Source organism: Colossoma macropomum, unplaced genomic scaffold (genome assembly GCF_904425465.1).
Source record: "Colossoma macropomum unplaced genomic scaffold, Colossoma_macropomum, whole genome shotgun sequence".
Classification (NCBI taxonomy): domain Eukaryota; kingdom Metazoa; phylum Chordata; class Actinopteri; order Characiformes; family Serrasalmidae; genus Colossoma; species Colossoma macropomum.
This window is the reverse complement of record NW_023494799.1, coordinates 36,652,683-36,680,603: the sequence shown is the minus strand read 5'-3', so window position 1 is coordinate 36,680,603 and position 27,921 is coordinate 36,652,683. Positions and strand designations below refer to the sequence as shown.

At 41.1% G+C, this 27,921-nt stretch overlaps 1 protein-coding gene across 3 annotated transcripts in view; it reads right to left on the bottom strand.

Moving 5' to 3' along the window:
- The window catches only part of sbf2 (SET binding factor 2), a 151,052-nt gene that overhangs the window by 19,062 nt on the left and 104,069 nt on the right, over positions 1-27,921 (bottom strand). For all 3 annotated transcript variants that reach the window (XR_005008102.1, XR_005008103.1, XM_036585844.1), the window contains exons 17-27: positions 24,208-24,276; positions 9,264-9,434; positions 8,569-8,843; positions 6,369-6,541; positions 6,182-6,255; positions 4,667-4,862; positions 3,103-3,230; positions 2,112-2,287; positions 1,846-1,976; positions 1,557-1,758; positions 96-292 (exon numbers count right to left, since the gene is read on the bottom strand). Coding sequence is in view for 1 of the 3 variants with exons in the window: in XM_036585844.1 (XP_036441737.1) it covers positions 96-292; positions 1,557-1,758; positions 1,846-1,976; positions 2,112-2,287; positions 3,103-3,230; positions 4,667-4,862; positions 6,182-6,255; positions 6,369-6,541; positions 8,569-8,843; positions 9,264-9,434; positions 24,208-24,276 (1,792 nt within the window). In the remaining 2 variants the exon portion in view is untranslated. The remainder of the gene's footprint in view (positions 1-95; positions 293-1,556; positions 1,759-1,845; positions 1,977-2,111; positions 2,288-3,102; positions 3,231-4,666; positions 4,863-6,181; positions 6,256-6,368; positions 6,542-8,568; positions 8,844-9,263; positions 9,435-24,207; positions 24,277-27,921) is intronic.

Sequence of the window (27,921 nt, the reverse complement as noted above, 5' to 3'; positions counted from 1 at the left end):
ACATTGCCAAAAATGTCATAAGTGGACCTCAGGGGGAAAAAAAAGAAAAGAAAAATGTAGCATCTGGCCCTTTGTGTCCATGTGTTGTCACACACCTGTTGTAGCTGGGTTTTGCGACTTGAACAGTCCCACCACGCTTTTGCCATGAAAGCCCCCTGAGCGGAGCAGCACAGCTTTGGTGCGAGGATGCTTCCAGCAAACTACTGGCAAACGGTTGTGTCTGTAGCACCGCGCAACCTTCTGCAGACTGCTGTCCTGCACTGACTGGGGCACCACCAGTAGTCCAGGGTAACTTCAAAATACACAGGGAGAAACTTCATAAGAATCTGTTCCATCATATACAGTAAACGGTAACTGTTTACACTCTTAGATTTAATTCATTGTGAAACATTTAAACATTAAAAAGGCAGCAGGAACAATTAATAGGACTATTTGATAACATGCTCATGCTAAAATCTTAATGATTCATTTGCACACGTTTGTACATAGCCTGCATAATTTATAGACTAAAGATATATATGATTAAAAAAAAGTGTGATTTTTGCATTTTTTTCTAGGCTTTTTTCAAGTTCAAAAACTCCAAACTCATTAAGAAAAGAGTATTAAGGAAGCATTCTACTATCCTATGTTTGGGTCAGCTTCAGTGGCGTCCTAACGTCTGTTTCTACCGTTTATTTTTTTATTATTGCAACAGTGGTTTAAATAGTGAAAGTAGGGGTGAATAATGAGGAGTCAGAGTTGAACTTGTGGCTGTTTAACAAGAAACAAGAATAGCGCAGCTCGTAGGCAACTTATAGCTTTGGGAAACCAAAACTGAAACTGGAGAGCAGCAACGCCTTGTTAAACAGCCAGGACAGGGCGCAGTAACAATGTTCTTAAACTTCTAGGTCAGTGACCTTTAGTCACTCAAAACCAATCAGACGTTGTTCTGATTTTGTGTTGACGTTTCAGCTGTGCACATATCGTCGGCGACTTGGTAACAGACTAACAACTGATTACCAATCTGATTTAGAAGTTTAGGATTTCCTAAGTTGAGATAAGATGCTGTAAGATAAGATATAATTCCTAAATTAAGGTAAGATTAGCTTCTGTAATAATGATTTTACAAAAAAATGATTGTCAAATCTTAACTCATGACTAAAGATGGGAAGATTCATTTGACACTAATGGAGGAAAATGTGAAAGCAACTGAATTGTTGGTTTCCCTACAAATTTCCTGACCAATAGCTGCTGCAGTCTGAAACTAACCAAACCAAATGAAAAGGATACCTCATTATAATGCTAATTTTGGTGCTTTTTCCAAAAGAAATAAAAAAATAGGTGTGAAAGTAGTCTAAGATAACCCTGCCCTGTCCTTTTTTCAAGGATCTTGTCATGAAATTATTGTCCTTTTTTAATAATTTTCAAAAGGTGGCCACCTTCGCACATTAAATCGGACACTGCTTTTGTCTGCTGTTAAACAAAAGTCTTATAAACACTCATTTTGCTAAGTAAACAGGCCAGCAAGACAGACAGACATAGTTCCTAAAGTCAAAGCATGCAGAGAGGCATCTGACCTTCGACAAAGTGAGTAGAGTCTGTTGACTGCAGTCACACGGAACTGCTCTCCACTTTTGGAACGCGAGGAGCTGGCAGTTATGGTGCCCAGACCAAGCCTCTGGTAGTCCCGGAAACAGGCACGCTCCACCAGCTGCTCCATGGTGGACTTCTCCGTGGCCTTCAGAGTGCTACTAGCGGGGGGCTCACCTTCATCTGACACTGCAACATATCCAATAAGATGCAGGTCATGACTTTTGATTGAATCTCTCTCATCTCACTACCTACGCATGTATAACCTTGGCTCACCTGAGATGTCGTCATCCTCATGCCAGGTCATGCGGCTGCCTTTCTCATTTTTCTTCTGCAGCGTGGACTGACGGCCCATGGTGATTTTGCCTGCTCTCTTAGCTCCTTTTACTATAGTCTTGGACAATGTGCTATCGAAAATAGAACAGGACCTCAATAACTATTTCTTTTTTAGCCTTAATGTTACATTTCCCACATTTTTAGTATGTTTTAGCCCACTTTTCAACCATGCTTTCTTGTTTAGTGTGCTTTAGACTTTGACTGACCGGAGGCCTGTGTTCCTCTCCTTCTGTTTGGGCAGTAAGAGCTGAGGAACTGTCTGTCCTGCAGCAAAGGCGAAGGTACTGAAGACAGACTGCGGATAACGGATCCTTTGTAGGTGCTTCCTGAAGATCTCCACCATCTCAGAGGTCACCTCCTCATCAAACGCCACCTTAATCAGCTGAGACACATAACAGCACAGGATCAGACCCCTTAATACAAACTCAATGCGCAAACAGTAAGATTGATCAGTCTGTTGATGGCTGAAATACTTTCCTGCTGGGGTCACCACACCACATGGTAAAACAAATCTGTAAATAATCACTGGAAATGTTATAGACCAACAACAGGACTTGCTGAACTCCTCTGAACTGCATATTGGGGTTTGGAATAGGCTTGTTCCCCAGTTTCTAAGAGGGAATGTTTCCAAGTAGGGTTTGGCCATATGAGTGCTGTTCTCTGTGACTCCACATCCCCACCACCCTGTGTTCTTATCTCTCTGGTATTCAGGAGTTTGCTGTAGCAGTACAGCGAGCCCCCCAGTGGTCCGCTGTGCTTAATGAAGGTCGAATAATGCATCCCAGACAGCACAGGCCATCCACACGTGGGCAAAGAGGCCCAAATGACCAATACTTTCATACAGGGCTCAGTTTTATAGCACGTGTTAGTAAAGAGATAGGAATGAGCCATAAAAACTTTATGGTCTTATAGTACATGAAGAACACAACACATATGGGTCTGGTGCTTGGTCTAAATCCAGAATGCTATATACGTGAAAAACATGGCAGCAATGCTTAGCCAAAACATGCGTCTTGCCTCCACAGTAATCACAGCTGAAACAGTTTAATGGAGCGTTTCTGAAACAGTGCAGCTCTACATCCTCATCCTACACTTTTCTTTATACTACTCCATAATCATAAGTCATGGGCAAAAATTATGTAGATCATAAGATGCCAAAAAAAGCTCATCCTTCTGCCTTTTCAGGCACGGCTTTACCTGGAAGGAGGCGGACCTAAGCTGCAGCCCCTCCTGCATGTTCTGATGAAGTTGGTTCTGAATGGTGATCTTTTTGTCTTTAGTTAGCGTGGACACTGGGAAGCTTCTGATCACTGGCTGCTCGCCAACTGTACATAGACAAATGTACACACACACAAACATACATCAGGGATATATAGAAGGGTCTGGACAATGACAGCATCACAAATTTTTATGTTGGAAGCAGCACATTAATAACGTAAAAACAAAAATGCAAAAAAAAACTGCAATATTCTATAAAACTAAAGATATCTTGAATCAAAATTCACTCTATATACTGTGCTGTTCCTTCATAGTACCATACATGACCTAATGTGTGGAGGCATGTGTATGGAAACACATACAAAACCAACACCAAACCTATTTTCATGCTACAGAAGAAAGCTATAAGAATTATAAGCTGATCAGATTACTACGAACCAACCAATAAACTATTTATTAAATTACACGCTTAAATTACATGTGGATCATTCTCAGCACTGCAGTAACACTAACATGGTGGTGGTGTGTTAGTGTGTGTTGTGCTGTTACAAGTGGATCAGACACAGCAGTGCTGCTGGAGTTTTTACACACTGTGTCCACTCACTGTCCACTCTATTAGACACTCCTACCTTATAGATGTAAAGTCAGAGACGATAGCTCATCTGCTGCTGCACAGTTTGTGTTGGTCATCCTCTAGTCCTTCATCAGTGGTCACAGGGCGCTGCCCACAGGACGCTGTGGGCTGGATATTTTTGGTTGGTGGACTATTCTCAGTCCAGCAGTGACACTGAGGTGTTTAAAAACTCCAGCAGCACTGCTGTGTCTGATCCACTCAGACCAGCGCAACACACACTAACACACCACCACCACATCAGTGTTACTGCAGTGCTGAGAATGATCCACCACCCAAATAGTACCTGCTCTGTGAGGGTCCATGGGGGTCCTGACCACTGAAGAACAGGGTAAAAGGGGGCTAACAAAGTATGCAGAGAAACAGATGGACTACAGTCTGTAACTGTAGAACTACAAAGTGCACCTATATAGTAAGTGGAGCTGATAAAATGGACAATGAGCATAGAAACAAGGAGGTGGTCATAATGTTATGACTGATCAGTGTATGTTCAGCTAGTTAGTGTGACTGTGTGCACCGTGTCTGTCATGGTTTTCCATGTATCATGGATTTGGTAATTTTGGAAGGTTTATGTAAAAGAAATAATTAGTGTGTTCAACATCGAAATAACATTAAATTTGAAGAATGCAAACAGGCTGGGACAGGACTTTAAGTGTCAAGACCTGAGACGTATTTGTTACTTACAGGTCAGTGACTTGTTCCCACCTCTGATAAGCTCTACGTTGTAAAGATAAGAGCTAACAGCAGTTTCAGGCACTGAGTAATCAGCAGCAGTTACTAAATATAGTGCTACTGCGAGTACTACTGAGACTCACAACAGCCGTGAGAAAACCAGGTCAATAAAGCAATACGGAAAGATAGGAAAGACAGACATTAATTTACAGCAGAGTCAGAACAGGAGCTGGCTTTTACCTAAAGGATCATGGGGTGTGCCTTTGAAGATGATGCGGTAGGTGGTGAGGAAGAGCGCTCCTTCCGCTGGGAGAATGTGTGGTCCTCCCAGCAGGCCTCCCGTGGCCTCCTCCCGGCCATCGGGGTCCAGGACCACCCGCAGGCCCTCCGTCACAAGCTCCTCTCCAGGGAGCATGGCTGGCCGGAGGATCTTTGGCTGCAGAGAACAGGAGCACAGTCAGATACTCCAAATTCCCATGCCTTCTATACAACATTCCTATAAGGCAGCTCTTTGATGTTTAAGGCTGACACTGTGCAGTCTCCCCAGCAGATATACAGCAATATTATTCAAAACAGACAGCATGTTTTTCTCTGAAATCACAGAGGTCATGCCTCTTGACATTATTCCCATTCTGCACTGATGATTTATGAAACACTATCTAACTAACTGACAAGGATGACTCATAAACACAACGAAATCTTTATGGTCCCGTGTCAAGACAAGATCGTGACATTCAGATGGCATATATATGTAGGCTTCAAACTATTTTTTGCTTAATACTAGTGGTCAGTGGAGGCACACACTGTGCTGGTGTCATTACTCACCTCATTAAGAGATGAGTGAGAAAACAGCAAAACAGCAAAGCTTTAAGCCAAGTTTGAAAAATTAGGCTCTTGTCTATTGTAAGAATTTTTGCGTTATCAGAGCAAAAGACCTGCTCTTATATGTGAAGACAGCCCAGGTTTTTCGTATCCAGAGCCAGGGCAGCTCTCCATGGGCCTGTGAATCCAGCAGAGAAATGTTTGCTATGAGGACTGGAACCCTGGAAGAACCTCTGACCACTCACACATCACATAAGAGAGGCCAGGGAAAAGGGAGGTCAGGCCAGTTCTCCATGAGGCCCTTCCCTGAAGCTCACACTAGCTACAGTTCCCCTTCTGGCCTTGCAACACTCACAAACAACATTGCTTGCAGACAGTCCTGAATTCTCTCTCCATCACTGAGAAGCTATTTAAGGTCAGAACACACACACAGACACAAACAGGGGAACAGTCAGCAGACTTGTTTTTATCATAGTGACTATTCACGAAAACACCTAAATCTTAGCAACATCTAGAGACGGAGCACTCCAGTTTTACTCACAAGTACTCTACCATCAATAACCAAGCACTGATTTGAGAATTTGAGGGCCCATGAAGTTTCACACTCCTTATATGTCCAGCCAAATTAGAAGAACAGCTCCAGCATCACTGCTCATAAATCTCCAGCCTGATGGCTTCACTTGTTTACTAGCTCCAAGTCATTATAATGTGTTACTGGCAGCAAACTTGGACCATCTGAATGTCACACATGACCTGGTCCATTGCTATGTAAATATAGCAACCGACGTCAAAGGTCCGGGAGAAACCTTTCAGAGGCCTTCCTTCTAGGTATTGCACAGACATGAATTCACAAAACAGCAAACCAAAGAATGAAGACTGTGATGTTTTAAAACCCAGATCTCATAAATCGGCAATGCAAAAGAACATACATACTTTCTGGATGGGCGGAAGTCTTCTACTTTCCCTATGGACAGCCTCCAGTGTTTCCATTTGTATGGCCACAATACCTGGACACAAGAAACAAGACAAACATTTCAGCTAGCTATACCTCAATATTATACTGGCAGTCTAAACAGACAAGGTAGTATCTCTTACCTTAGTTAGGAAAAGAACATTTTACCTGGAATCATGCTGTGCAGGTTCTTAATGTGATCCTGGGTGACTCCGCTCTCAGTGCAAACCTTGTCAATGAACCGAGCGATGAACCTCACCACAGAGTTGGCAACGTCACTGTTTTCAGAGTCTTCAAATCCGCTCTCGGTGTCGAAGCTTTCTGCTACGCTGCCTGCAATACTGGAGAGTACACAACAAGCAGGCTGTAAGACATTCCTGTGTGCAGTACAGGTATACAGCCCAATATACTGGCCAATGTACGTCAAAATATTTTGATTTTATGACTAAACTCTAAACACTATTCAAACCCAAAGGCTCAAAATATTAAAAGGTCATTTCCTCACTATATCCAATGATATATTGTTTAAAATCTCTCATATCAGAATTTCTAAACAGGCAACAGAAGCAAAAGTAAACAAATGAACTCTATCTTGTTGGGTTGTTGTACGTTGAATGAGGGCATTTTACAGACAAAGTGACTCTAAAAACAACCATATTCTGCCTTTGGAAGTAATCTAATCAAATTTCAAATAAATTAACCCAAAGCTGGGACAAAGTCCACTATGCCTGGACTGCAACAACATGTACAAATGGGAAAATTTAATACCAAGCTCTCTTGGGTTCATTACGAATTCAGCATCTGGAAAAAAAGTGATGTAACTGTCCTTTTCTGTTTACAAATAGACAAGTTCCAGACACATTCAGTAAGGAATCAAAACATGTCTGGAGTAAGACTTACTTAAGGATCCTAACAATGACAAAAGAGACTGAAGATTCTCCCCAATAAAACAAGCCATGTGTCAGGAAATGGAAATGAAGCACCTCTTAAGCAATCTCACTTAAAACAGTCATGAAAATCTTGGGAATACATGAACAGATGAAAAAAAAACGTGAGCTTTGGCACAAAGCTTAGTAACTTGCGCTAACTGCTTTAGTTAATGTGCTTTGAAATGGCTACTGTGCAGCCTGGAAAGAAGGAAAGAGGCAAAAAAAGCTAAGGAGAGGGGCTCTGAGGATATGAGGTTGGCCAATTTTCATTCTTTTTGTGCCCAAAGTTTCCCAAAACGTACACACATTACTGTTACTACAAAGCTCTGGGTTCCCTCCCATTGTTGTTTTTGGTTGTGCCTGAGATCTCTCTCCACAACAAGCCAGCACATTTCACCCACTCAGCTGAGGCAGAGAGCCGTAGTTAGGCTGCTACCGGCGCCAGCTGGAGGAGGCGGAGAGGATGTGGCACATAACTGGATACCTCTCCGGAGGAACTACACCATGTCCTCAGCCGACGCCCCCAGAACTGTCAGCACCTTCCCCAAAACTGCTTCTCTTATGGAAAATAAGAATGCTTTTTCTCCAAAATAATGCTCCAGGCTATACTTAGGCAAATTTAATTCTGTTTAATTGCTCTTCAGAGGCACTAGAGTCCTGGCCATTATTTTAATTTGCCTGTATCACTACTTTCCTGACCAGCAGCCTGTCCGCAATGACAGTCTCCAAACACAAATGCCACACTGCACATGTGCCGAACGCAGATACCACACAAATACAACCTCTGTCATTAAACAATATGGACTGGCTTCCACTGTTTGCACAGTAAGTTGCTCTGGATAGAAGCACCTGCTGAATTGGAAAATGTATTAGAAAATATGACTATTCCAAAAAGTCTAATTTCCTGCAGTTTCAACTCTAATCCAGATCTCACATACTGGATGATGGTAAATAAAGTCTTCAAAAGACCAAGATCACTTATTGGATCATGTGAGTTAGGCTTGTCAGAATGTAGGATCATCCAAACTCTGTTTGTAGCCATAGCTGATTGACTATAGCATCATAGGGGAAGGGGGTTGGGTGGAGGTTGGCTGTAGTGGTATGCAAGCAGTATGAACAGTAAACTTCAGGGTGTTTTCATAAAGAAGGTGCCACAAATACTGTAGAGGCTACTTCTATCTGAAAGGTTACGGATTCTATGGCCTGATATCTGGTTCCTTTCTCCAATGCCACAATTCCTGCTATACTGAAAATGGGTACTGGGGAAAGGACCCAGACAGAAGCCTGCTTAAACCAGAGAAAACTTGAAAATTAGAGCTGGACTTGAACTCTTTAGGATGGTCGATCTCCAGAAGCAGAGTGACCAATGCTGTACATAGGGTGCCTGGATATGTGAGTGAAAGCTGAAAGGCTGCTGAAGGTGGTATAAGTTATCTTGCCTGTTTGTGACGATGCTGTTGCTGCCGCTCTCCCAGTCTGCTGTGGGCGCAGCACGGAGAAGCTTGTTCTTGCTGGCATCCAGAGGAACAAGCAGATAGACCATGAGGCTGGCGTAGTGGATGGCCTGGCTGAACACTGTGCTCTCCTCACTCTTCACCAGCTCCTGCTGCTTCTCCTTGCTCAGGCTGGGCCAGGCCCGCAGCTGCTCAGCGGCCAAGTCCATGGCCGTCCGCTCTGACTCACTGGGGGACGCTGGCGGCAAAGGACCCGGCTCCTGACGGTCAGGTCATGGGGGACACGAGAACCAGAAGAGCGAAAAAGCTGTTACAGTGTTCTTCATTTGGGAAAATAAGCTGTGCAGAGGCTGTTTACTTGAGTGACAAACATTCTCTTACACCTCGTTCTAATGTTTGGTTCTGAGAGATTAAATACCGCGCTGACTTACCCACCGGTATTAAGCAGCAGTTAACAACAAGTCACGCTTTTGTTAACGCTTAGACTGACGTGTTTATGACAAAGATATTTGGTATTTACAAAAGTATTTACGCAACAGACACCACAAAAAAACTTTTTTTTTGTTTTGATATGAGGAAAATATTTGGACTTCTTTCTTGTTTATATACAATGTCTCAAAGGGTGATTACATGAATAATTCAAATGGCAGCGAGTCTGGTGTCCCTAATGTGGTGTGTACCTTGAGTTTGGCAGTGATGAGCTGGTTGTCCTCAGGGGTGTTGAGGTACAGGGCTCGGATCTGGTTCTGCACCTCTGAGTAGAAGGTGGCCTCCCAGAACTGCTGATTGGTCCAGATAGGATGTTCCTGCACGCAGGTGTAGGCAAACTGGTTTACCCCAGGAGCCAGTTTCTGTAAGCAAAAAGAGATGTTATTTTACCTCCAACTCCATTACATCATTCCTGACCAGTGGCCTGTTCAAAGGCAGCTCATTTATGACACCAATGGTTTCATAACCATCGCTACCTTTGATTCCCACTGTGCTCCTTCAGCTATATACAACACAGCAGCTTGGCCCTTGAACTCAGAGCAGCCTCACAGCTCATGAAAGCAGCTGGGCTACAAAGTGCTCTGCTTGTATGAAGACTGTAAAAAAGCATGGCGAAAATATAAAAACAATGTCCAACTGCCAAAAATTTCAGACCAACCAATCATTCTTAGTGGCCATAACTTTATCAACATGTACAGTAAGAGCCCACACAGAGTGAGAATGGGCCTGGCTCCCAGAACATGCTTTAAAAACAGGGCTCTAATGTTTTTCTGTGCTTTCAGATGCAAATCACAGCACCTGTTGATTGCCTGCTAATCTAATGGGACATACAAGAGGTCTGCTTAAGACATAAGGATTGTTTTCAGCTTCTGTTCATTTACAACACACAACTGAACTCATGCAGAGTCTCATCACCACCAACGATCCAGAAGGCAATGTACAATGACTTATTGTATGAAACCCCCTTTCAACTTCTGTTCCCTCTGACTCAGAGTGCAGGCAGGCTATTTGCCCTCCTTTAGCGTAAAGCCTCTTATTAGATTAGCGTCTGATTTCTTTTCCTCTCAGCTCCACAGTGCACCACGCTAGAGATCCCTTCTCTTACCCACTTCCCCTTCAACCAAACAAACTGCAGCCGCAATCGAAATGACAGATGGAAAGAGAACGTGTCAGCTGAGAGACAGAGAAAGGGAAGAACAATACTGAGAAGGACCGACGATAGAGAAAAAGGGAGAAAAACAGATTTCATAAGCCTCACAGAAAAGCTTGCGAGAAAAACGAGCTAAGCAGTAAATGTTCGAGGTCTCTTGCACCAGGGATCTTCAGCAGCCTCTCATCTGTGAAATGGCAGCAGGAAGCTACCTGTTGCCGGAATGAGTCAGCTGAGCACTTGGTGTTGCCACTTCTAGTTCACAATAAATCCACGCACCGTACCTTTATGTAAACTACAGAGGAGAAGCCAAGGTTTTGCAGTGAAATGTATGCACTTTTCTTCAAGCATGGTTCTCGATCACTGGGGAGAGAGGCAGACGGTAACCTGAAAGGGTAAGGGTCTGAAATACCTCGTATACATAAGCCCATTAATTGCATCCCAAAATGCACTTCTAGACCTGTAGAAAGATGTTTCCAACAAAAGTATCCTTTGACAACACAAAAGTAAGGCAGTTGCTGGTGGTTTTTTTTTGTAAAAGCTCCCCTCAAATTAACAGAAAATGTGTTTTATGATCATAAACATAATGTCATATGTCAAAAAAGTTGAGTTCAGCTTCTTTTATTATAAAGTGTTAAAAGTACATTACCCATCTATTTGACTGGAATGAAGACAGTTACAGCTCTCATATGGCACCCAAATATGAAAGTTATGAAGGAAAGAATAAGACGAAGTTCGTTTTGGAACCACTGGTGGTTCCACAGAGTTAAAGAGGTTAAGGACCGCACCGGAGTATCCTTCACGGTCTTCTGTCATATATAATCCTTTGCACGCAAGTCTGACCTGAATAACGTTCTAAAGAACTGCTGGCAGATGAAACCAACTACTAAACACTGCTTAAAAAAGTTAATGCATAGCAAAATACACAGTTATTTTTTTTAGTTTATCTGAACTTATGTAAACTGAACAAAAGGTTATGAAACCCTGCTTTCAGTGACTTAAATGGTTTTTATCTTGCTGGACAGCATTTCTAACAAATAAATTTATGTTCTGCCTTCCACATTGCATCGCTCACGCTAATGTTTTGCTTGCCCCCCGACTATCACTCACATCAAAAGTGTATACTTCATCAAATTTCACGCAAATTTTTTCCAAAGACGAAGACAGAGAGGCCTTGGTAGACTCTTCTGTTTGGCATTACATGATACAAACAAGGAGCCTTCATAAGCCCTGTAAAGGACCCATCCATCTCGGCTGCAGCCTTGCTTTTTGGAACACTGCTTCAGACGTCCCCGTAGAAGTGAGATGCTGGCTCTGGAACTCACACTGCAGGCCGACTCAAGTTGACTCAAGCTGGCCATGCTAAGGATAATAGATTCAGAAGATCAAGACAGATTGTGGTGTCTAGACACTGTTTCCAAAGGTCACAATTTGAAGATGAATTGAAAGGGAAGTTGTTAAGAAATCCGGGAAGGAGAAAGACTTGTTTTTCTAGCTGCACACCAGGAGATCCAGCCAGCCAGCTCTGTAATATTTGTCTTCATCACATGGGTGCTATCTGGAGGATGATGGAGTGGAAGCCTGAACGTGATGGGTTTGTGTGAGCTTATGTAGTCTGTTTTCTTGCTAGAGATGTGATGGAGTCAAGGTGACCTGCTCCAGCTACATAGCCATGCTGTTAGACTAGGGGAGAAGGGAGAGGTTGAGAATGTGCTGCTGTGTTGCTTACCAAATAATCAGGACGGAGGGATACAGCAAGTCTAAAGATGTAATATCTACAGTAGAATGCAAAAGTTTGGGCACCCCTTTCTGGTACTGTGAATAACTAGACGAGTAAAAGATGACATTTTTTTAAAAGGCATAAAGATGACAGACTTCTTGAATATTTTCAACAATATGACTTTTTATTCCCATCTTTTACAGATTTAAAATAAAAAGAAAAGTAAAAGTACTTAGTAACACCACCTTTGGCAAGTATTACTGTATGGTTTTTGCTAGAAAAAAGTGTCTCAATTCTTGTTTGGGGGATTTTCAAAAGATTTGTAGTTCTGTGAGATTCTTGGGCCAACCTGCAGGCACTTCTCTTTTGAGATCTATGCACAGATATATGATGATGTTTAGGGCAAAACCTTCAGTGAGACAGTCCATTGTGGATTTTGTGGTGTGTTTAGGATCATTATCCTGTTGTAGTAGCCATCCTCTTTTTATCCTCAGCTTTTTTACAGACTGTGAGATGGCCACTTCCAGAATTTGCTGGTATTTATTTGAATCCATTTTTTTCACTCTAATGTTCCCCAAGCCACTGGCTGCAACACTAGCCCAAAGCATGATCGGTCCACCCCTGTGCTTAAGTGTTGGAGAGGTGTTCTTTCATTAAATTCTGCACCCTTTTCCTCCAATCTCACCAAAGCCAAAAATCTTAGACGCTCTTTGTATTATTTTATAAAAATAATTTTTACAGAGCAGATCACAGAAGTTTATAGCCCAGATTTGTGGAAAAATGGGTCGACTTTCAGTAGACAAAAAAAATTGAGAGTTCAGCTTCTTCTATTATAAAGGTTTAAAATGACATCACCCATCTATTTGACTGGAAAGAAGACAGTTACAGCTCTCATATGACACCCAGCTTTAGAATGTAGCTTATGAAATATGAAAGTTCTGAAGAATTTGACAAAACGTTTTGGAACCACCGGTGGTTCCAAGCAGCGTAAGAGGATACGGTCTGAGATCTTGGTAAAAGTTGTCTGAGAGCTAAAATCTCTTGGTGTGCCCAAATTTTTGCACGGTGCTCCTTTTCTTTTTTCACTCTAAAATTGTACAAAGACAAAATAACACATTAATCTTGCTTAAAATGTTGAATGTTTCATTTTTAACTTTATGCCTTTTGGAGATCAGTTCATCTTCTCCTCACTTCACTATTCACAGTAACAGAAATTCTGACCAGTGGTGCCCAAACTTTTTGCATAACACGGTATGAATCATTCTGCATACTCACATGCATATGCACTTATCTACTAGTACATACACAAAAAAACAATTATGCCTTACTTTCACAGCAATTAGCATTTAAGGAGGAGGTCAGTGGCTAATGGTGAAACAAAAGCCGGAGTCAGTGGGGCCGTCCCCTGCAGTAGAACCCGTCATACATCTGACCAGTATGCTAAAGGGGCCCTGGTGCAGTCTTAGTCGAGGGAATGTAGGTCTTTAACTCAGAGAGATCAGAGGCCTCCAGTGCCAGAGGGATTCACCATGTCTCATAAAACCTGTCTGAATTGTGTCAGGGGACAAGGGGGAAAATGCTCAGGGCTTTGATCCATGAACAGGCTTGGGTAATGCAATGATTTACAAGTATTTTGGAACAAATAATCTGGCGTCCCTGCTTATTTAATACTAACACACATTCTTCTGTGGAGCCCACGAGGGAGTCGAAAGAACCCCACTCGACCTGAATAAACTGGTTTAGTGTTTTAACGGGGGCTTGGTGGGGTGCTGCCGGACAGAATTAAATACATTGTGCCGCCAAATATTTGTGTCTAGGAGCACTAAAAGCCATCTTGAACCAAACAATGCGTTTACAACTGTGATATTTAACAAACGAAACAGTGGAAAAAGAACAGCGGGACAACATGTTACACATCAGACCAAACTGGCTCTGGCTGCGCAGGAAGACCGCAGGATACTCTGTAATCGGACGCACCGCAATGCAAAGTAAACACAAGAAGGTCAGGATCTGGACAGCTTAAGGCACGCAGGGGTCACACTAGCAAATCACTGTGTCTAGTTTGAGGAATATAACAGCTTGACAAAGAAAACCCTCAAATCCCCTGCTGCACAAACTGTGACTGAAAATATGCAAACAATCGTACAGCGTTGGCTCTGCCTCGGAGGAAGCCAGAGCGGAGTTTGGGTCTGCGTGACGGCTGTTTCCAATTCATTCTCTACTGCATGACCTGGAATATGCCAAGCTGAAATCTGCCTTTCAGATATTCCTGGACCTTTCCTCATAACTTGTCAACGTTGGTCACCTCTCATTCAGGTGACAGAGTTTTCATATGACCCATTTAGGTGGACGTCAACTGAATGTACCTTTTAAAAAAGTGGAGGAAATCAGTGCAGAATGTCACTGATTAGTGAGAGGCAGCAGCCAGCAGTGTGTGAGGAAGAAAACAGGTGAGGTCTCCAAGGAGTAATAAATATTCTTAGGGCTAATACGAGGCAGACAAGCATGACAGACAGAAAGAAAGAGAGGGTGAATAAACTCTTTGAGCTAGTTAACGTCCCTGACATGACAGCAGTGGATGACACACACCTATTTTCTCACAGAAACGGCAGCAGATTTGGTCACGTTCAAATTTCATACCATTATAGCAAGTTGCGGCAATTTGTCAAAGCCAAGACATGCACAAGTAGATTTAAATGACCTGATGATGGGGCTGTAAGGTGCATATAAGATGCTGTGGGATAAAGTCTAGGATCTCTGTTCGAATATCAACACAAAAAGCTTGGTGTGAAAGAGTGACCAGTACTGTAGCAACCTTAACCACCAACCAGCTATATTCCCTGGGATACATGACAAAGCTCTGATGGAGTGCTAATCCTCCTTACTCAGAGACAGGGCAAGCAACAGGAGCAGCTACATTTACAAGTGGCACATGTTACACATCTGGCCATGTTGGATGACTGCAGGACACGGTTTAACTGTAACTTGGACGCACCACGATGGAAAGTAAACATGCAGAGGTCATGTTTACTTTGCACTGTGGCTATAGGAGTAGAAGAAGCCATGGCTATTGGTAGAACTTGTTTTTTTTAATTATTGACTTTCTTAAAGTACAGGGTGATTCAATAAGATTCATCCAAATTCAAAGCGCCATATTTTTACAACTGTGAGGTGCCTAGGAACCAATCACATACCAATTGGAAGAGGGGGTCATAGAGTTTCTGACTGTCAGTATGGCAGTGAACCTCCAACAGCTCAGTATTTGTCGTTGGTACCAACAGTTCCAAGAAAAAGGTCACCAGCATCACCAGATCTCATGCTGTGTGACTTTTTTGTGGGGGTACGTTAAGGATTCTGTTTATGTGCCGCTCCCAACAACACTGGATGATCTCCGAAATCGCACTGAAAGAGCCGTGAGTGCAGCGACACCCAACACGCTCAATCCAGTATGGGATGAATTTGACTATGGCGTTGATGTTGTCCGTACAGCTGGAGGAGGTTCATATTGAGCTCTTGTAAAATTACATAATAACCTTTATGCTCATTTAAACCATTTACAGTTTACTGCATTGTTCTGCAATGATTTACAAGAGAAATAAATCATTTTGAAATCAGATGAATCTTTAAATCACCCTGTATTATGGATATTGTGCATTACCACATTAAAAAAGCACATCATTTCAGTGTTAAGTTGTAACTTAATACTCAATACTTTGGAACCAACTAGAAAACTTTCACCAAACTTTTTCCCCATTTTTCTTAAAATATAAATAAAATAATTATTGGGACACTAAACCAAATACATCACACCTGGCTTTTCTAATGATAACTGAGAACAAGCAATACCCCTAACAGGCTAATTTAAGTCTGAGACCTTGGTAAAAGTTTAAGTGCAAGCTCAAATCTTTTGGGGCGCTCCTTTCCTCTTCTTTATTCTAAAATTGTACAAAATAAAAATAACATGAATCTTGCTTAAAATGTTGAAAAACTCCCCCAATGTTCAATTCTGAAAAACATTGCTTTAGAAAACGTGAATACTGAGTTGAATTAATCCATCAGAAAGTACTGTCTTTTGGTAACAAATCGTGAAAGACTGCAGATATGCTACAATTTCCAAAATCACCTGTAAAAAATGTACTGAAGTCGTGGAAAGAGAAAGTATTAAAAAGAAAATCTAACAAGTCTGGTTGAGCATCAGTTGTGCAATCGTATGAGATCTGTGCTTAGAACACCTCATGCGGTCATCCAAAACAAAGACATACGCAACAAAATACTAACCAAAACTTAACTACATAAAAAGGCATTAATGTTTGTCCCACTGATTTTTATCTGCTTTATTTAAATTTCCAATTAGTTACAGAGATCATTCTGAGTTTCAGTAAATATGGTCATTATTGCTGGTTTTTGTATTTTTTTGATGGTTATAAATGAATAAAAATAACTTCAGCTTGGAAAATAATAAATTAACGAGACAAAAATTGTATCCAGAAAGTGTCCCAAGACAACGTTTGAATACGGTACATTTACTTCACAACACATACTCACACACATCCATTTTCAAACCCAGCCACTCAAAGAAATCCCACAGTTAGCTTCACAGACCAGTTTCTGGATGTCACAAGACTGAAACAGGGTTTTAAGATTCTCTTCTGTGGTTTAATGGATTTAAGAAAAAAACATTTTACAGCTTAATAACAGCAACTATTTCAAATATTATTGTTATTATAGAAGTGGTTAGGCATGAGACACTGAGCCTGTTGAAAAGTCTATAAAACCGAAAGAAGCGAGTCTATGACATTTTAAAAGTGTGCAACAGTTGTTGAGAGCTGGGGCAACTGAATATGATTGGATGATAAATCCCTGGAGGTTCTGACCTAGTTTTCTTCTACGGCTGAGATCCACAACATTTCCCAAACACACACGCATGGACAAACCGGCTGCGTGCGCTGGCAGTAATTCATAGCAGAAGCAACAAGTGCTCTGGGATCCATGAATGAGAGCAATCAGCCAATTACTGGAGACCAGGAAATGTCACAAACAACATGTCTCAAAACTTTGTGGCTAGGAGTTTTGTTAATAAGCCCATAATATGAAGCCATCTAACAATCACATACAGTCACACTCCCAGGCTTGAGCCATTGGGATCTGCCAGTGCCCCTGCTGCAGTGGCCAAGGTGTGAGATCAGGATGTCAAATCTCTCAGCATAAAGCTACTTCTTAGTTCTCTGACCAGCTTAGGCTTGGTCAGGCTTTAGTAAAGTTCAGAATGAGCAAGTGTGCACTTGCCCTGTTATTCTGGATCAGTGTGTAACTAATTAGCCACCAAGTTAAAGCCAATCTAGTGAGATGACAACAACCTGGAGGACCCCAGAGGAAGCCTGCAAGCAATTACTTTAATTGTTTTGCAGAGCTTCTACAATAGGAGTGGTCTAAGACAGGTACTGCCAACCTCTTAACGTTTTTTTAAAAATGTGAACCACAGCCCGTGACCAGCGGGGAAGCGGGGATGCAGCAATGCATGATTAGCCTACATAGTACACACAATGGATGTGGTGCATGAGCATCCCCACTGCTAATGAATTCATATTTTAGATCAAAATATGCTTTTTCTGTCTAAGCGTTGGTTCTATCCTCAGGAGATTGCGAGTTCAATCCCTGGTGATGCTATAGCCGTCCATGGCCGGGAGTCCAAGAGAGCACAATTGGCCTTGCTCTCTGGGTGGGTAGGATGGCCCCCTCCTTCTACCCCCATCTCTCAGCACAATGCTAGTCAGCGCAGGCGTATGTTGTTTGCGCAGCAGTTCGAAAAGATGCGGCGGCGCTTCACAGGTCTCGGAGGAAGCCTGTGCTGGCCTTTGCCCTCCTAGCGTTGGTAGTATCATGTGTTTGAAGGAGTCCTAACTAGTGGGTGGAACTGGAGACGACTAAATTGGAGAGAAACCCCTTGTTTTTTTTCTTCTTGGTTTCATTTTTTGTTCCTCTCTTTGATGTTTTTTTTCGGTGTTTGAAGACCACAATAAAAAGGTTCATAAAAGCTACAATATATACATTTTGGGAATTTGGGGATTTGGAAATTGCACACAACGTGCAAGAACATTTTGTAACATTGGTTGTACTTCCGACCCTTTTCTCCCGGGAGGATCAATGACATGATTTCCAGTGTGTTGAAAGTACCCGAAGAAAACTTAAGTCAAAACTTGAGCAACGTGTTCAGAGGACGTTGGAAGTGAAATTATAAATATAAATTATCTACTATGGTCATCGTATCCTTGTCAGTATAATGTTGTTTTTGCAATTTAAACAATGAGCCTGACCTTCTTTTGGAGCCTGTGTGTGACATTAACACGAGAAGGCGCGTGACGGGGTCTGAAACTCCTGTTAAATCCAACCCGAGACCTCTGACTTTTAAATTACTATTTCAAGCTTTACAGGCTTTTCAAGTTTTTTTTTTCCCTTCATCTTGGCTCAGTAATGCCAATTCTTGCGGTTTTAACAACAGCAAAACATCTGTTACTTCATTTTGGACTTATCCAATTATGCTAGCCTTAGCTTACAGTAACCAGTAGCAACCTACGCGCAACCATGCAGCAATACAGAGACTAGGCCAATATATTTAAATTTTTCTTTTTTTTTTTAATTACACTTCTAAAACATTTTACAGGAAAGAATAAAGCCTTAAATAACATTCTTAGTAATATTATATTACTACTATAATATTTAATATTATTATTAATAATACTACTATTACTACTACTACTACTACTACTACTACTAATAATAATAATAACAACAATAACAACAACAACAACAATAATATTAATAAACAATGGATTTTAGCTGTCTGCTGCACAGCCCAGTACACAACGATCCACAGCCCAGTAGAGATATGAGGCCCATATTAAAGCACCATATTAAAAAATCTCATCAAATCTATGGGCCAGAGAAAAAAAAAAGTTTTTATTTAATTTTTAATTAACGTTCTGCTGTAACCCAAACTGGCCATTGTCTATTCAAAAGTCTAAGTCAACAGCAAAATACAGACACTTCTAGGAGGCCTTGAAATTTAACATGGACACTTAAATTATTCAAAATTTAAATGTCCTCAGTCTTTTAAACCTACCTATTTGTTGAGCTGCTGAGCTGATGTTAAGTGTTTATGTTGGTTAAACTGCAGCTGAAATGCATTTTTTGTGATATGACTAGTGTGGAATTGCGCAGAATTGTGTAGAATTGAGGTGTCCATAGGACCACTGTCCCATAGACTGTTGTTGGCGTAGGAGATTCAGAGCACATTACGTTGCAGTGCATGCTGGGGACTGTAGTGCAGCACATTGTGAAATAAGCTAATATTAATAGAAAATTAAAATACTTGTGCGGGCCGATAGGATTGTGTGACAGACATGATCTGGCCTGCGGGCCTTGTGTTTGACACATGGGGTTTAAGGCACTGAATGGGTTTTCGAGAGAGAAATGCTGCATGCTCAGTGTTGTAGAAGTCTTTGGTTGACCTGCCTTGAACCCAGAGTTAATCTTCCACCCATGATAAGCCAGTAAATTCAATACTGTCAAATCCTGAGTGAGTAAACCTGCACTAATGCTACTGTCCACTATCTGTCTGGACGAGCACAACACTGATTGCTTTACAGATCTGGCTTTGAGATTCCCACGTTTATTGCACCTGGAAATGGAGCTGCAGGAGAAGAAGAGCATCTAAATCAGCTCTACTTATCCTCTTCCTGACTTCGCCTTCCTGTATTATAAACTAGCATTTGGGAGATGAAGGGAAAGACACAGACAGACACAAAGCCATCCGTGCCTTCATGTCCTGCCAAGCCAGCCCTGAGAAGAACACACAGTGTGGTTAAGTACAAGACTACTGGGAGCTGAGAGAAGATGGAAAATGTGTAGCACAGAGCTAGAGAAACACGCACTGGGGGGAACTGTCTTTCGTGCCATACAAGGATTACGCGAGGACATGCTAAGAAAGCAATACTGTTTTCTTCCAAAATGTCCATGCCTTAATTTCAGGTAACAAACTGATTACCAAACAACAAGCCGCAGGTCTAACCTCAGTGACCTTCCTTTGCCATTTGCGTGAGAAAACTGCACGTGAACACCATTCCTTTGCAAAGTTGGGAAAAATCAGCGTTTTGGAGTAGGAAGAAGTGCACAAGGATTCCTTCCTCTCTCTTGGCAGCTGCATTTCTAGTCCATGTTAGAGATGTATCTCACCTCTCTGTATGCAAACCAGGCCGAGTGGCCTTTTTACGTAATGCTTTAATCAGGTTTTGCGGTTACGTAAACAGAATAGGAATAACAGGAAACTCAATATGTTTGAGCAATGGCTTTCAGATGTCTTAATCGCAGCAAACTCGAAGAAGCCTGTACAGCTGGTCAGTGAACTGTTCTCTGGCTCTCCAGAATAGTTTGAATGGCAGGTGCTAAGGCTACATCCATGGAAAGGATGTTCCGCAACTGTGGAAGCACAAACCATTAACTGTCCGACAAACAAATCACAAGATGTTTCAGGGCCTTGAACAGTACACTAAGCAAAAGCATGTCTCAGCGTAGAATTTGTACGGGTTCCAATCCAAGATGCGCCATATGCTGTGGTCTGGAGTACTCATAGGCTCCTGGCTTTATTCTTGTTTAGAAGGAAGTGGAATTCTCCCCAGTCGAATTTCTCAACTTGACAGGCTGTTCTCAGGTTGGTGTTGACGGTGTGTCATGCGAAAGACCTGCTACGCTGAGGAGCAGCTGCAAATAAGATAAATCAAAAATGAAAGAGGGGAAAAGGGATTTTTTTTTTTGGAACTGAAACTCTGAAAGAGCTTAAAATCTTCCTGAAACAAACTGATACAAAACAACATGCACTGATGGGCTGAAATGGTTGTTGATCCCAGGCCCAGGGCAGATGTGCAGCAAATACAGTTGAGGGTTTAGGACTAGGATGGAACAGGTGCTGTTGTCATGGCAAGGAAGAAATATGCCCCCCCATGACTTTACTAGTTACATCAGATGTCCCATAGTCATGCATTGAGTCATTATGTGAATGCACTCCAAGGCAGCCGGCGTTCACAGACACACGGCGAGGAAGCAACTGTTCGTTGTGTCTGTTCCTATGACAACACGCGTGTTGATTTGTGCTGAATTCATGTCGTAAGCCGCAGCCACCCAGAGGCATGGGACCACAAATCCCAGCAGCCCTTTGGGGTTTGTGAAAAATGCTTGTTTCCCCATTCTTCAAATGAGCTAAGCAAAACAAGCATACTGTAGGCCTGTGCTAATATCAGCTGTTGCACTATTAGCTCACTAATATCTCCCCATAAACAGACCTGTCCTGTTAACCAATTTCTCTCTCGCTCTCTCTTTCCCTCTCTCTTGCTCTCTTTCCCCCTCCCTTTATTTGAGCCCCTGAGCCTAAGTCGCCACATATGAGCCACCAGAACTGCTAGAGTCACCAGAGCTCCATCTCTGTTGGCTGATCTGCACCGTTTTGACCACCATGGAGTTTCATGCTGTACAAAGCTGTGCAAACCTCACCTGCATGAACTGACCCTCCTGAGGATGATGATGATGATGATGCTGCTGCTGCATAAACTTAATCTATCTAATTAACCATCGCTCCACCTGTTTTTCCCCCGTTTTGTATTCTAATATTTTATACTAATGCTGTTTGCTATCTGGTGTCGACCAGAGGAGGATGGGTTCCCCTTTTCTTGGTTCCTCTCAAGGTTTCTTCCTCTTGCTCTTAGGAAGTTTTCCTCGCCACTGTCGCCACTGGCGATGCTCATGGGGGCTCGGACCCGGATTTTTCTGTAAAGCTGCTTTGTGACAACACCTGTTGTAAAAAGCGCTATGTAAATAAACTTTGACTTGACTTTGACTTGATAAAGAGGGCTAGAGAGAATGAAACATCAAAATCGGGGAGAGGGAAACGTGACGAACCTGGATAAAGCACTTCTGAGCCCTCAGAGATCTAATAACCCTCATTAATGCCTGCTGTGTGTGCTAGAAGTCATGATGTTCAATAAATATTTGAGCATAATAGAAACCTCCTGTCTACCAGGCAGAGAAAAAGAGAGGGTGGGAGAGAGAGATAGGAACAGACAGAAAAAGAGAGACTGAACAACATAGTCTCAGCTTACATTCACCACTGCCTATTATTAGGGGTGGCTTAAATAATTTACATTTCTATTTAGTATTTGGAAACTTTGTCTTTTTTTCACACCATAGAAAAACTGCATCACAGCTAACTACAACAAGAATTTTATCAGCAAAGGCCTTTAAAAAGCACATTTACTGTTAATATATGCAAAATGTAATAAATATATAAATTATTGCTGGTTTAGTTGAATGCATCATAAATCCAAGGCTAGGCAACTGCGTCATCTCTCCATTCCACGAGGGCAGAGAAGCTAAAAGAACAACAATGCCTGAGAAATCACATGTGGGAATACTTTAAATTACCTTACAATAAGACAAATGCCCAGTGCAAAAAATTATATGAGTTTGGAACATCATGCAGGCATGACCAGCATTAGGAAGCATCTCAAATATGTATTTGTAGTGATTCTGTCTGAGTACAACTAGTCTTTGGTGAGGGCGATGCTAAAACCTGGAAGCTCTGAGCCTCAAATCTGTTTGTTGAGCTCTAACAGTGGTGGAAAACTTGAACACTGGTGCTGGGAGTCTGGCGGTGAAGTACACTCGAGCCAAAGTTTATTTACGTGACATAATCATAGTTTTAGTTTGGAGAATCACGATAAGCAGGTTAATATACGGGTGTCGCAAGTATACACTCACTGTGAATCGAGTACAATTAGATTTCATATACAGGAAATTGTTCTATTCAGCAAAATCAAATTTAAATACCTTAACGGTTTTTAACTAATGTAAAGACATCACTCAAATGTGTCGGTTACCAAAGTCTCAGCAGCTACTTCTCCACACAGAATTCAAGCAGATGCCAAGTGCTGATTCTGAATGAGCAAAAAAATAACTTCACAGGATGTCTATAAGCGATACAAATAAGGCACTATGTGTAGAATCATGAAATTTGTGCATTGTTACACTTCTAGTGTCAGTGGTTTTTCGCCTCGTATCCTCTGAGCTTGGTACCGAGCCCAGGAGGACAGGCTGCATCAGCTGAGCAGAGTATCCACTAAGCCACTTCTACGATGGTCCTCCTAATGTTCAGATAGGTTTGTCAGTCCAAAAGCTTCTCAACCCTCCGCTCCACTCTGCAGTCTGGCTCTATCTTAGCATGCGTGTCACTCTACATTGCTACTTTCCATAATAATAAAAAAAACAAAAGACAAACTAAACAAATAAAATAACTTGATAAATCAAAATCAACTAACTAAAGCAAAGTAAAACTAAAACCATGATGGTGATGAATAAAATGACAGTTCTAATTTCTTAAACCCTCAGCATCTACACGAGTCATGAAAGCCGTATTTGAACAAGAGGGATACAGCTGGGCTTCAGTCTGACCATTAAAGGGCCGGTATCCCACATTTTTTTGTATTTTATTTTTTTTGTTGAGGTCCACTTACATCTTTCACCACATATATATAATTATAAATAGTTTTTATATACCAAAAATGGCCATTACTCATTTTTACATTACCATTTACAACCTCTCTTTAATTAAACAGGCAGTTTTTTGTTGCTGTGCCTTTAAGACCCACATAAGATAACCTAGCTGTATTCTGATCGGCTGCCCTGTATTGTGCCTCATTCAAAAGGTACTCAGAGCTGAAACACTCCTTGTAACTTCAGTGTAAATGGGTGGAGCTAAACTGCTGTAGGCTGAAACAGTGGTTTTATGTAAATTAGATGGGTCTCCTGACATCACAGAAACTATTCATTCAAAATGGGCTGCTTTTGCAGCTTATTTTCCATATATGAACCATACAGCCTGGTTGTAAATGGTATGTTTTGAAACTTTAACAATGTTTACAAGCTCCTTTATCTTAAAATGGCAAGGGAAATTTGTTTTCCTTTTCCATGATATGGACCCTTTAATACACTGCTGCTGCCTACTGGACATATTTTGAACTGCAGTGACAAAAGCACTTAAAAAACTGCGAAACATACATATTCTTGTTTTTAAGGGCGATTTTGAGAATGAGTATTCGCATACTTGTTTGGAAACACCAATGAGCATTCCAGGGCTGTAAGGGGCTGTTCGAACCAGACCTACTTATTATAATTGCTCTGAATTATTTGAAAAATCATACTGAAATCCTGACACACTCACCCGATAAAAGGCTGTCGTCAGGGGCAGCAGGGCTGCAGCCACTGTGTACTCTTCAGAGTTCGAGCAGTCCTGCAAACAGACAGAGAGAAAGACAGGATGAGAATGGTATGTATGGTAAAATGACTGTAACAGACTAGATCCATCCATAGAGAGAAAAACAATCAGGGTATAATTGTGATGATAAAACAACATCTGTTTCATGTTTTATAACGGCTATTACTTGTTTCTAAAGCTATCACTGTCTTTTCAAACGACTGTTGGCCTTCTTATATCTGTGTTACTCGTCAGTATTTTGGCAAGAACATTTAGCATTAGGTCAGCTGTAACTGTCCTTCCATATGCTTCCAATACACTTATATAATCCATTCTCTTGGCAGAATATTTCAGTGTCATTTAAAAGAATGTTTGAATTTTCGAAGTAACAATGATTTGCATTCCCAAGAGAAATTAAAGTAACTGGCTTCAAAAAACATCAAAAATCAAACACGTCAAAACTGTTCATGAGTTCATCAATTTCTCTAGTGAAAACATACTCTTTCTGGAATATGGTATTCAACGGCATATGGCAATTATTTAGAAGTGTGTTACTAACATCTCTCCATGTACTGATTAAGGTAAAAAGTAAAAAGTACAGCATCCCCCAGAATAACTGGCACCTTTGAACCACATAAGTGTGAATGTTTTTGCCATATAACAGTCTATTATTTAGAATATGAGAGAAACTTCAGGGAGGTTAAATTATATAAAATACACACATTGTAAATCAACACTTTTACTGGCACTTTCCCTGCCAAGGTTACGGCACTTCAACCACAAATTTTCTCATAATGTTAAATGAACTGCGATATCACCCAAACGAATCTGAGACCATTCCTTAATATAAAATCTCTCCAGATCCTTCAGTTCCCGTGATCCTTCCTTGTGGACTCTCCTTTTCACCCGGTTCAAACGTTTATCAGTAGCAATGCAGTGAAATGAAAGTTCTTGACTGAAATGGAAAAACAAAGATCAGAAAACACTGGGCCGAAAACAAACAAACAAACAAAAAAGCTGCTGGCAATAAATAAAACCAGTTTAAATAAAAGAAATATATTATAACAGCATGTAAGCTACGGTATAGGCCACGAAATCCAGTGTCCTTCAGTGGTTGGTCAGAGAATGTCTGGACAAGACAACGAATTCCAAAAATTTTTAGCCATGATTTGCACTTTGGTGCTGTGGTTTGCGATTGTTTTTTTCCCCAACATTTCAAAAACATTAACCAGAGATGGCATCGGCGTGTAGAAGTACTTGGCACAAACAACCTGCTTGTCTACAGTCCATCTTAGGAACCCTGAATTGGTTGCATGCGGTCAACATTTTTACTATCCATCTGCTGACATTGAAACTGTTTGAATGTGTCTGCTCTGACCAGATGCAGCAAACAAAGCCTGTTTTCTTTCTAACATAAACCCAACTAAAAACCTGGGATGCACCAAAATGTCCACCGAAAAACACACATCATCAAAGCTCCAACTGTGTACTTCACTGTGGTTATTTTCTGCATGGACTTGACTATTTTTACACAAAACTTACACTTGAAGTTTGCTACCAAAAAGCCCAGAATCCAATTCCAATCTAAGTCCCAGTGATGTTTAGCAAAGTTCAGGCTCTTATGTTTATATTTTGATGACAGCAGATGCTTTTTTTCTTGCAGGCCTGATACACAGTCTGTCGGAGGTGGTGTTTAATTATGCAACCAGCTCCTGTCGCTGCCCAACTGTGACCCTTGGTGAAAGTTCTGCCTCTTGACCCTCACTCTTCATACTGTGTACACTACTAGAAATAAAGGTTCTGTGTAGCTACATTTTTCATTCATTGAGGTACAAACAGTGTAAATGTTCCCTCAAAGGTACAACAGTGGTTTTAAGGTCCAGCTGTGAACCTTAAATAAGTTTTTCAGGTGAAAAGTTCGTATTTGTACCTTTTCATAACCGAATGTTTTAAAACAGAACAGTAAAATAAAGTCCTGGAGACGAGACGGGGTGTGTGGAGTCAGTACAGCTTAGAAAATATCATTCAATGGATTATGGTACAGTTCTATTCCCTAACTAAAGGTACTGAGATGTACCCTTGAGGGTTCCACCCCAGTTACAAGAGTGACAGTGACAGTTTAGTACCTTTATATAGTGTAGGGATAAAACGATTGTGTCATCCAGGGATGTTAATTACTGCTCCAGTAGTCTGAAAGCTTTTGTTGTCCTAATAGTAGAGATGACCATTTCCATGTGTGAAGCTTTTTATAGTCATTGCCTGATTTATGAAGGTCAGCCACCTTTTGTCATATATTTCATTTGTGTATCCACTGATCTAAAGGTGTTCAACCTGTGTGTCAAACTCATATTTATACCCCACTAAAGCAGGTGTGCTTAAAAAAGGTCAAATATGAAGGGGAACGTTTCACTTAGTTTTAGTTCCTAAGAATTTCTACGAGTGCAAATGATGAATTTGCCAAACATATTTAATATGAAGGGTTTTTTTCCCACCCGAATAAATTGCCTCCCTGAAATGTGAGATTTCTCTCTTTTTTGACATCATTTTTCTATATCCTTTCTTACTCATCTTTTCAAGGGTAGTATTTCTTTATATAAGAGTGTATACAAGAGGCAGCAGAGCAGATGACTAGGCAGAAAATGCATTGGGGGAATATTAGGTTGTGGGACTGTGACAAAAAGTTGGAAAAGTTAGACAATCCTCTGAGCATCCAGAGGAAATGGATGGATATTTACAGTTATGTGAGGAAGCCACAAAATGTATTTTATATATATATATATATATATATATACACACACACACACACACACACACACACACACACATACATATATATATATATATATATATACATATATATATATATATATATATATATATATATATATGCATGCATGTTTTATGTGTCCTGTGGAATGTCTGTTCACAGCTCCCCCCCACCCCCCCACCCCCGATCCTCCTGTTCCCCACAAAAAAAAGAGAAGGAGATGGAATGTATGGAGAGGAGCAAATGCAAAACAGAAGTTCCTGCGAAGAACATGAAAGCATGCCCCCCATAGACCTTTTTTTTTCTTTCTCCTTTAGTTCCTGTAAGGGTCTTTGGTGGCTGTTATACAACACACGGCTTTGCCTACCAGCATTTTAAAAAAATCAAGGATGAAATGTTACTAGGGAGGAAAAACAGTTAGTACATATATAGAAAATGATGACACAACACAAATATTTCAGCATTTTCTGTAAACAATTATACAATCCAGAGCAATGCCTGCAATCATTTAAGAGCTGCTGTTTCTGAGGTACATGCAGAAAAAGCCAAACACTGTCCTGGTATCAATAAGTAAACTGACCTACATGTCGTCGCTGTCCAAAAGAAAACAAGTATCTCAAAAATAGTAACTTTACAGGAGAGGGCAAAAACACTCTTACCTTTCAATGTAAGTTAACGCAAAGAGATTTTAGAGCATTTCTATTGATCCATTTATCATGAAATTTTCACACAACATGAAGGGCAGCTGGTGTGTTGAAATGATGCAGAAAAAAAATGGTTTTTATTGGACAGCAACAATATTCAACATGTCTTATTGACAGGGGCACAAAGGCTTATATTGTACCCGCTCCCCCAACTTTTATTACCTCTTTATATATATATATATATATATATATATATATATATATATATAT